At 37.4% G+C, this 10,717-nt stretch overlaps 1 protein-coding gene across 2 annotated transcripts; it reads right to left on the reverse strand.

The window, feature by feature from the left end:
* Positions 1-7,372: 7,372 nt before the first annotated feature.
* On the reverse strand, positions 7,373-9,025 carry LOC103407459 (basic leucine zipper 24-like). Of its 2 annotated transcripts, XM_029096403.2 has the most exons (3): positions 8,925-9,025; positions 8,407-8,524; positions 7,373-8,317 (listed from the first exon to the last, which is right to left on the reverse strand). In XM_029096403.2, exon 3 carries the CDS (start codon positions 8,256-8,258, stop codon positions 7,521-7,523), a length of 738 nt encoding a protein of 245 aa, XP_028952236.1. In that variant the 5' UTR covers positions 8,259-8,317; positions 8,407-8,524; positions 8,925-9,025; the 3' UTR covers positions 7,373-7,520. The 2 variants fall into 2 exon arrangements, with proteins under 2 accessions (XP_028952236.1, XP_008344616.2); XM_008346394.4 differs by lacking the exon at positions 8,925-9,025 and having other exon boundaries at positions 8,407-8,547.
* Between the last annotated feature and the right edge of the window lie 1,692 nt (positions 9,026-10,717).

Here is a 10,717-nt window from a genome sequence, read left to right on the forward strand (position 1 = left end):
TAAATAAATAAATAAATAACTTTCTCACTTCCACATTCTCTATCACTCTCTTCCTTTCTCCTTCTATTTCAAAAACAAAAAAAAATATTCACACACTTTGTGTGTGCCCATATGCTAATATTAAATTAAATATATATATATATATATATATATATTAGAGGCGTACTTATCCTCTAATATCTAAATTTTAATAGAGGCATTTTCTTACGCATCTAAAAGAAGTAATAGAGGCAAATATTTATTTATGCTCTTAATGAAGATTAATAGAGGCAAATCCATATATCCGCATCTAATCTAATGCCCCTAATAGTTACAATTCTTGTAGTGTAACAAGGACAAGGATCCTCTCCGGATCCTCTTTGTGGGGATCCAGGAATTAATCAATCATATCCGTTCATCGTACATCGTGCGACCAATTTTTGTTAGGTACTATTTATATTTAATTTAAAATTTAAAATGTTTTCTAACCGTACGATATACGATGAATGGACAAGATTGATTGATCCTTCAGATCCCCACAAAGAGGATCCGGAGAGGATCCTATTCCGACTAACAAAACTTTCAGTCGTATAAGAAGTGGTGGATTGTCCTAATGGTTAGGTCTTTCTCTTTAATCCATTGCATCTCTTATTCAAACTCTTATCTCTCTTCCTTAGTGTATATTAGTGTAGGTTGATCACAATCTTGATGGTTAGGATCTATCCTTTTCAACTTACTGCATCTCGATTCAAATCAATACTGTATATAGTAGGATTGTGACTAACCATAGAACGAAAAAAGAGAGACACTAGTGTAACCAAAAACACTATGTGATAAGCATCTATTCGACCAATGTTGTACTTTTTGAATACACGGCAAGCATTTATCAACTGTGTGATTCCAGTAAGATATTGTCTAAATTGCAAGAGAGAATTTCTGTACGGAAAGGGCACCAGAAGATCGAGTTCGATGCCATCTGTTATTTTTTGGAATAAATCATTGAAAATGGGCTTTATACGCTACGGAGTGTAATGGTGTGGCACCCTCACTGTTAAATTATGGCCAAACAACAATTACTTTCGGCTATTAAAAAAAGGAAAAGAAAAAACTTTTGGTTATAAAATTATAAAGACATCATGATGAGGAGGCATCATGATGATGTTTTTTCTTCTTTTGTGGTTTTTTATTAGCCGAAAGTGATGGCTTGGTTTAAATAATAAGTCATTGTTTTGTTTCGGTAGATAGAGAAGAAAAGGAGAGCTCAATTTCAGTTTTGAGCAGAAGAGAGAAGAGAGCTGCAGAGAAAATGAGTGCAAGCTGCAGAGCATCAGAAAATTAGAAAGGGTGCAACAACCCTTTGTTGAAAAGAAGAAGAATGTGCTCTTCTTTTTTATTAGCAATCATCCATCATAGTTATTGTTGTAATAGCTTTGAGCTATATGTGTAGAGAAGAAATTATACCTTATATTTCTTTCTCTATTTGTTTCTGTGGTGTGTGAGAGCTATTGGGTGTATTGGGTTATTTGGGTTGTGAGATTGCCAACACTTTGTAAACTCCCATTTGGTTGATAGTGGATTATTGGGTGAGCTCCTACTGCTCCGAGGACGTACTCCAGTTACACTGACTGTTGAGGAACCTCGTTAAAATCTTGGTGTCTTTTATATTTTGTTCTTGCATTTTCATTTGATAAATTTCCTGTGGGTTAGCTTGAGTTGGTTCCAACGGGTTTGGTGTTATCCTAGCACAACAATTGGTATCAGAGCACTGGTTGCTCTTGGGTACTGTCTAGTTGCCAAAAGATGTCAGACGGGCAAGATGAGAATCCTTTTGGAAGCACCTCCGGGTTTGCAAGAACTACGGTGCAAAATGCAAAGTTCGAAGTGGAAAAGTTTGATGGCACAAACAACTTCGGGATGTGGCAATGTGAGGTCAAAGATGTGTTGGCTCAACAAGATCTACTTGCCGCTTTGGGAGAGAAGCCAGAAGCCATGTCGAAGTCAGAATGGGAGAAATTAAATTTGTGGGCTTGCTCTTCAATTCGGTTGTGCCTTGCAAAAACTCAGAAGTATTTTGTGATGCGGGAGACGGTAGCAAGTGTGTTGTGGCAAAAATTGGAAGACAAGTATATGACGAAGAGTGCAGAGAACCGGCTACACTTGAAGAAAAAACTCTACCGCTTCCAATACAAAGAAGGTACAAAAATGATTAGACACCTTGATGCTTTTAATAAGTTGATTGCCGACTTGTTAAATTTAGATGAGGATATTAAGGATGAAGATAAGGCCTTAATATTGTTGAATTCCTTGCCGGATTCTTATGAGCATTTTGTTACCACTATTATGCATGGTAAAGAAACTGTGAAATTTGAAGATGTGTCAAATGCCTTGATGAATTATGAAATGAGGCATAGAGATAAAAATCATGATAGTACCTCTGAAGCTTTATTTGTTAGAGGTAGATCATCGGAGAGGAGGTCATCTTCTAGCAGGAAAAAATCACAGTCTCGACCTAGAGGAAACTCTAAAGGTAGAAAACCTTTGGAAATGGATGAATGTGCCTTTTGTCATAATAAGGGTCATTGGAAGAAAGATTGTCCTAAATTGAAGACCAAAGGCAAAGAAAGTTCTGAAGCTAATGTTGCTGAGGTTGAAACAGATTTTTCTGATTTTGCTTTAACCACTTCCTCATCATTTGATTGTGCTACTAAGTGGGTGTTGGATACGGGTTGTACTCATCATATGACTCCTCACAAGGATTGGTTTTCAAGCTTGAAAGAGTTTGATGGTGGCGTTGTGTTCATGGGAGATGATAATCCTTGCACAACAAAAGGGATTGGTACAGTTCGTTTGAAGTTGCATGATGGCATGGTTAAAGAGTTGACAGGTGTTCGGTATGTACCGAATTTGAAGAAAAATCTTATTTCTTTGGGTACTCTGGAATCCAAGGGCTTCAGGTTTCATTCAGATGGACAGACATTGAAAGTTACTTATGGTGCACTTGTTGTAATGAAAGCTCCTAGATGTGGCCATTTGTATTTATTGCAGGGAAGCACTGTGACAGGTGAAGCATATGTAGTCTCTGAAAATATGGGCACATCTGATTCAGATACTACTAGATTGTGGCATATGAGATTAGGCCATGCCGGTGAGAAAGCTCTACAAGGGCTTGTGAAACAAGGTCTTCTAAAAGGTGCCACGACTTGTAAGCTTGATTTCTGCGAGCATTGTGTCTTGGGGAAGCAAACTAGAGTGAAGTTTGGTACTGCTGTACATCAGACGAAGGGCATTCTTGATTATGTGCATTCGGATGTTTGGGGTCCTACAAAGACTCCCTCTTTGAGTGGTAGACATTGGTTCGTGACCTTTGTTGATGATTATTCAAGAAGGTCTTGGGTCTACACTATGAAGCACAAGAGTGAGGTGTTGAGCATTTTCTTGGGTTGGAAGAAAATGGTTGAGAACCAGACTGGGAGAAAGATTAAGATTTTGAGATCGGATAATGGTGGTGAATACACATCCGATCCTTTCTTTAAAGTTTGCAAAGAGGAAGGAATTGTGAGACATTTCAGTGTTCGGGGAACTCCACAACAAAATGGAGTTGCAGAAAGATTGAATCGAACCTTGCTTGAGAAGGTTAGATGTATGTTGTCCCAGTCGGGTTTAAGCAAGTCATTTTGGGCAGAAGCAGTTAATTATGCATGTCACATCATCAACCGGTTACCTTCAGCTGCTATTCAGGGTAAGACACCAATGGAGGTATGGACTGGAAAACCTTCTTCTGATTATGATCATATTCGTATTTTTGGTTCACCTGCTTATTTTCATGTAACTGAAAATAAACTTGATCCTAGAGCCAAAAAGGCTATCTTTCTTGGTTTTAGTAGTGGTGTCAAAGGTTACAGGTTGTGGTGTCCAGAGATGAAGAAACTGGTAATTAGTAGAGATGTGACATTTGATGAAGAAAGTATGTACAAAGTCTCTGAGAAGAATGTGAAAGATGTCCAACAGGTGGAGCTTGAGAAAGTTGCATCTGGTACTTCAAATCCTATTTCCGCTGATGTCGAAGCCACTACAAGTGAAGAAGTGGGAGACCATGAGGATGTTGAAGAAGTTGAACTTGAAGATTCTATTCAAGTTGAAGAGCAAGTTTCACCTCAAGAGTCTATTGCCAAAAACAGAGGAAAGAGACAAATTACCAAGCCAGCTCGGTATAGTGACTATGTTTCTTTTGCTCTTCCTATTATCACTGATGATATTCCATCTAATTTCGAAGAAGCCATTGAGAGTGAGGAGAAGAAGAGGTGGTGCAATGCCATGGGTGATGAGATGAATTCTCTCTTGAAGAACAAGACTTGGGAGTTAGCTAAATTGCCTAAGGGCAAGAAAGCTATCGGTTGCAAATGGGTGTATGCCAAGAAGGAAGATGCTGATGAGAAAAGCAATGTGAGATTCAAAGCAAGATTAGTTGCTAAAGGGTATGCACAAAAGGAGGGCATTGACTACAATGAAATCTTTTCTCCGGTTGTGAAGCACTCCTCAATTCGCATTATGTTAGCTCTTGTTGCACAGTATGATCTTGAGCTTGTGCAACTTGATGTGAAGACGGCTTTCCTACATGGTGATTTGAATGAAGAGATTTATATGTGTCAACCAGATGGGTATATAGTGAAAGGGAAGGAGAATTTGTTTTGCAAATTGAAGAAATCACTTTATGGCTTGAAGCAATCTCCAAGACAATGGTATTTGAGGTTTGATAAATTTATGAGAGGCCAAAATTATTCTAGAAGTCAATATGATCATTGTGTGTACTTCAAGAAGTTGCAAGATGGGTCTTTCATTTATTTGTTGATATATGTTGATGATATGTTGATTGCCTCAAAAAATGTTGAAGAGATTGAAAAATTGAAGAAGCAAATGAAGAATGAGTTTGAGATGAAGGATCTTGGTGAAGCGAAGAAGATCCTTGGCATGGAGATCACTAGAGATAGAGCAAAGGGTTTCATCAGTTTGAATCAAAGACAATACCTTGAGAAGTTGATTCGGAAGTTTGGAGTTCATGATTCAACCAAACCGGTTAGTACCCCTTTGGCTCCTCATTTTAAATTAAGTTCTCTACAATGTCCTAAAAATGATAAAGAGAAGCTGCAAATGAAAAATATACCATATGCAAATTTGGTTGGTAGTTTGATGTATGCAATGGTATGCTCTAGACCGGATATTGCTCATGCAGTTGGCATGGTGAGTCGATATATGCATAATCCAGGTAAAGAGCACTGGCAAGCAACTAAGTGGATATTGAGATATCTCCATGGTACTCGAGATGTTGGTTTATGCTTTGAGAGAGATGACTCTGGTATTGGTCATTTTGCAGTTGGTTATGTTGATTCAGATTATGCAGGTGATATGGATGGAAGGAAGTCTACTACAGGCTATGTGTTTACTATGGCTAAAGGGCCAGTTTGTTGGAGGTCTATTTTGCAGTCGTCTGTTGCCTTGTCTACTACAGAGGCTGAATATATGGCAGTTGCTGAAGCTATAAAGGAGGCCATTTGGATACATGGGCTGATTACAGATTTGGGGGTTGATCAGAAGCAGGTGGAGGTACATTGTGATAGTCAGAGTGCCATTTATTTGGCTAAGTATCAGGTTCATCATGCGAGGACCAAGCACATAGATGTGCGTTATCACTTTGTTCGTGAAATTGTTGGTGAAGGGGAAATCATTCTCCAGAAGATTCCAACTAAAGACAACCCCGCTGATATGTTGACTAAGGTTGTTGGTGTAGCCAAGTTTGTTCATTGTTTGAACTTGGCTCACATTATGCCTATATAAAGAAGGCGTTGAGCAGTAGGAGTTTTGGAGCATTTGGCTCGGTATGAGTTGTTCTCGTACTAGTGTTTGGGAGTGATTTTTTTGTGTTGATTGTGTTGGTTGGCTTATCATGGTGTTTTCGAAATTTGGCCAAGGTGGAGATTGTTAAATTATGGCCAAACAACAATTACTTTCGGCTATTAAAAAAAGGAAAAGAAAAAACTTTTGGTTATAAAATTATAAAGACATCATGATGAGGAGGCATCATGATGATGTTTTTTCTTCTTTTGTGGTTTTTTATTAGCCGAAAGTGATGGCTTGGTTTAAATAATAAGTCATTGTTTTGTTTCGGTAGATAGAGAAGAAAAGGATAGCTCAATTTCAGTTTTGAGCAGAAGAGAGAAGAGAGCTGCAGAGAAAATGAGTGCAAGCTGCAGAGCATCAGAAAATTAGAAAGGGTGCAACAACCCTTTGTTGAAAAGAAGAAGAATGTGCTCTTCTTTTTTATTAGCAATCATCCATCATAGTTATTGTTGTAATAGCTTTGAGCTATATGTGTAGAGAAGAAATTATACCTTATATTTCTTTCTCTATTTGTTTCTGTGGTGTGTGAGAGCTATTGGGTGTATTGGGTTATTTGGGTTGTGAGATTGCCAACACTTTGTAAACTCCCATTTGGTTGATAGTGGATTATTGGGTGAGCTCCTACTGCTCCGAGGACGTACTCCAGTTACACTGACTGTTGAGGAACCTCGTTAAAATCTTGGTGTCTTTTATATTTTGTTCTTGCATTTTCATTTGATAAATTTCCTGTGGGTTAGCTTGAGTTGGTTCCAACGGGTTTGGTGCTATCCTAGCACAACACTCACCACCCTTCATTTGTGAAAACCTGGCTTTCTAACATGAGGTCTGCTCATAGCTCAAGGGTTTAACGATTCCAGGGAAGCAATTCAGACAATCAGAGACTGAAACGATGAAAACGGAATCGTAAAAAGTTGACTGAGAGAGAAGAAAGATAGGAAGAGAAAACTTAGCATCTTCATCTTGTTGTCTAATATCATATAGATTAAGTTACTGACTGAAAGGACTTCATTTCTGATTAAATTCCGTCCACAAAAGTTTTATAACCATGCATCAGGAAACAAGAGAGCAAGCAAGTCTTATATACGTGATATATATGAACATGAAACTACACGTCTTGTACACTGTAATAAACTTCACCCTAAATATGCTAGAACATGTTTACTTCCATTTTCGGGAATGAAAATCATACGTAAAATTTAAAGGATGATACCCAAACTGTTCAGTTATACGATAAGGGGTGTGATATCCACACATCCCATTTTATTTCTCACACACATTTTTAATTTTTAACCGTCGGATCGGATGAATTAAAGAAGATCAACGAACATATATTATTAAGGGGTGCGTGAGAAGTAAAATAGGATGTGTGGATAGCACACCTCTAGAATAAACCCCTTGTTACGAGTCCCTTGTTGATAATACCTTGCTGAAATCGGGAATCAACACATATTTACAACACGAGGCCCATTTTTCTTTTCATTCCTAGCGTTTTCGGGAATGGGAATGATAACCATACCTTTTATTCTCTTTCTTAAATAGTAAACATGCCCCTATAGACCTATAAAAATATCTAGGACTAGTATACGGATAATTACCCTGGTATATACAAGAAACTAACATGCTAATACTATAGTTGCTTCACTAAGTTACTTAGCTTGTGTTGACGCCTCATTTGTGTTTGCTCGGCAATCAATTACTGCAGGCTGACAATTTCCTCCTGATGGCACCGTTGTTTCCCCCCTTGCACCGATACTAGCCTGAACGGATGACCCAACAGGCGGACAGAAGCATCGTAAATCGGTTTGACAACGAAGTCCCATTGCCCCAACACTAGACTGCAGATTACACTGGCTGTCCTCGAAATAAGTATTACTGTTACATTGATTTCCGAAGGGGAAAACACCCAACTCAGTATCAATCTTTCCTCTAAATTCCAGCAAAAGGCCTCTCAGCCTTAAACGCTCTGCTTCAAGAATTGCCTGCCCCTGTAATTTCCTAACAAGTTGCTGGTTCAACACCTGCAATTTCTTGACTTCCTCTTCCAAATAAGCTGTATGTGCCTTCTTTTTCTCCCTGTACTTCCGAACTGCTTCTCTATTTCCCGAAGGCCTTCTCCTTCGTGGTCTCGGGATGGAATGATCTTTATTCTTGGTACCATCATCATCTTCCGATGAAAGAATTTGGGTGTGTGTGTGGTAGCAAGTGTGTGTATGTGCAGCATCAGGGCCAGGTGGGTTGCAAGTATGAGTGTGAGTGCACGTCCGCGCGGTCTTCAAAAATTCATCGAAAAATGTATCTTCATAAGTTGAACCATGAAAAGTGCTAGAGGAATTGGGATTTGGAAGCAAAGCATGGTCTGAAGTAACCACCTCCCCATCATCCATGTTTTCTTTGATTACTTGAAATAAGAACAATTTGAAGCTAAACACACAAGAAATATTATCTGCAAAATACACAATTGGGTCAATTCCCATTTTATTGGTATACAAATATAATAACTTGATGCATAATTAAACCAAACTTAGTTCTTACTCAAAAGTATGAGGGCTTGACTGCAGGTCCGGGATTCAAAATTGAAGTGGGATGAACTTTGAAGACAAATTTCATTAGTGAAAGGACTTTATCGAAATTTCTGCGGAGTCCCCTTTGACTGGATCCAAATCAAATCTAAATCAAGAACATATACAAGCAGTAGATCCCTCTGAAAAAATATTCAATAACCTATTTGAACATATAAGCAGAAAATCAACCATGGGCTGAACTCAGAAATAGAGGGCTTGAAATGGAAACAAGTTTTTTTGCAGAAATATATATTAAAGAAGATATAAATTCAACCACAGAAGTAGAGGGTAATTGATAAATTCGATTCCACTGCTGAAGAGAATAAAAACTTTTAATTGGGGCAATAATATATATGATGGAACAGAAGAGAATATAGAAAGCAGACATCTGTTGCAGAATATAGATAAGCAAGAAGATGATAGCTTGATCAAATTGTGAGCCAGAAAATTGTGGAATTCTTTGTGAAAGCAGTATGATTTATTAGTTACCTGATATTTGCGTAAGATTCTGTGAACGTGATCTATCTGCCACCTTCAGATGTCAAACACCTCAATTTCGGTGGCAGATTCTAAGCCATCTCACTTTCCGTACCCTCCTATTTTATGTGGTTACGATTAAACCACGTCAACATTTTATATTATTTTTTTATAGAGATAATAAGACAAAAATAATATAAAATATTGACGTGACTTAACCGTAACCACACAAACAGGAGGGCACGAGAAGTGGGAGGGCAGAGAATCTGCCTCCCTCTATTTCTTGGAAAAGGATCTGGCCTGCTGATGCTAGGGATTTCACAATCGTGTCCGTTTATCGTACATCGTACGGTCAGAAATTATTTAAAATTCAAATATAAATAGTAACTAACGAAAACTTATCTAACGATGTACGATAAACAGACATGATTACAGAATTCCTAAAATCCCTATTTCTCTAGCACTTTTGTCACAGGATAAAATGTCAAACACTCAACAGTACCAACAGGATCCTCTCCGGATTCCTTTGGTGCGGATCATAGAGACTCGTGAATCGTGTTCATTCATCGTACATTATGCAATCAATTTTTATCAGGTACTGTTTATGTTTAATTTTTATTAAAAATAATTTCTGACGGTAAGATATACAATAAACAGACACGATTCACGAATCTCTGAGATTCTCACACAAAGAGAATCAAATAAAGATCCAGATTCGCAGTTTTATTCCCAGCGCGTTCAGATAATACACATGGCATATTTTGTATTTTTATGTGTGCCAGTGTGACGGGCCTAACGTGCTTTTCAGTTCTGGACCTAATTTTCACACCCATTATTTTAATTTATTACACATCTATTTTTACATATAATTAAATATAAATATGTAAAAGACTAAAGATAATGTGTATTTATTATTTCTCTTTCCGCTTCTTCCTTTAAATTGGGTTTATTATCATAATTTGTGCCATAAAATGGAGAATTGTTGTGCCTTGGTAACAAAGAGATCATCTTCAGATCCTTTTCTCCTAATCAACTAAATCAAGGAATTCGCGCGATTGAAATTTGATCCAACGACTGATGTTATTATAACTTTAAAATGAGCCATTATTTGTAGTTGTTTGATCAATTTTCAACGATACGAATTCTCCGATCACGCGGAGGGGCCCCCTCACACAAACTCTCTAATTTGACACCCGCAAAGAAGGCCACCTCCATAAAATGGCCAATTTTAAACTTCTTTGATAACCGTTTTTAATTTTCAAATTAAAAGAAAACTGAAAGTTGTATGAAAATAGTTGGGTAATTGCTAACTCATTATGAGGCTAAGTACACTCCCTCCCTCTTAGTGTAAGTAATATTATTTGTTAAAAAAAATAATAATAAAAAAATAAAAAACATGAAATTCTTTTTGAGGTCATAAAAAGAAGGGTTTTTATAAAAAATGGTCCATTGAATTGACCCACACAATCAAGATGGTTTATTGAAAGTCCTCAATGTAGTTCCTGAAAAAAAGTGTTGCAAATCAATGTGAACCTTCCATCATAATTTTGTCAAAAAATTTCTGTTATATACTAATGTGGCACATAAATGGATCCCACAAGATTTACTGGCTTTTATCATAAATGGTCCCTAAATTTGACCCACACTATATAAATATGGTCCCTAAAATTGAAAATCAATCAATGTAGTCCTTGAAAATATGTGTCACAAATCAATATGGTCCATTGATCATAATTCCATCAAAATTTTTGTTATACACAATCAGATTATCTCAAGGCAGAGCTAGCTAGCCGTTCTTCGTATCA

The sequence above is a fragment of the Malus domestica genome, chromosome 02, assembly GCF_042453785.1.
Source record: "Malus domestica chromosome 02, GDT2T_hap1".
In the NCBI taxonomy this organism is placed as follows: domain Eukaryota; kingdom Viridiplantae; phylum Streptophyta; class Magnoliopsida; order Rosales; family Rosaceae; genus Malus; species Malus domestica.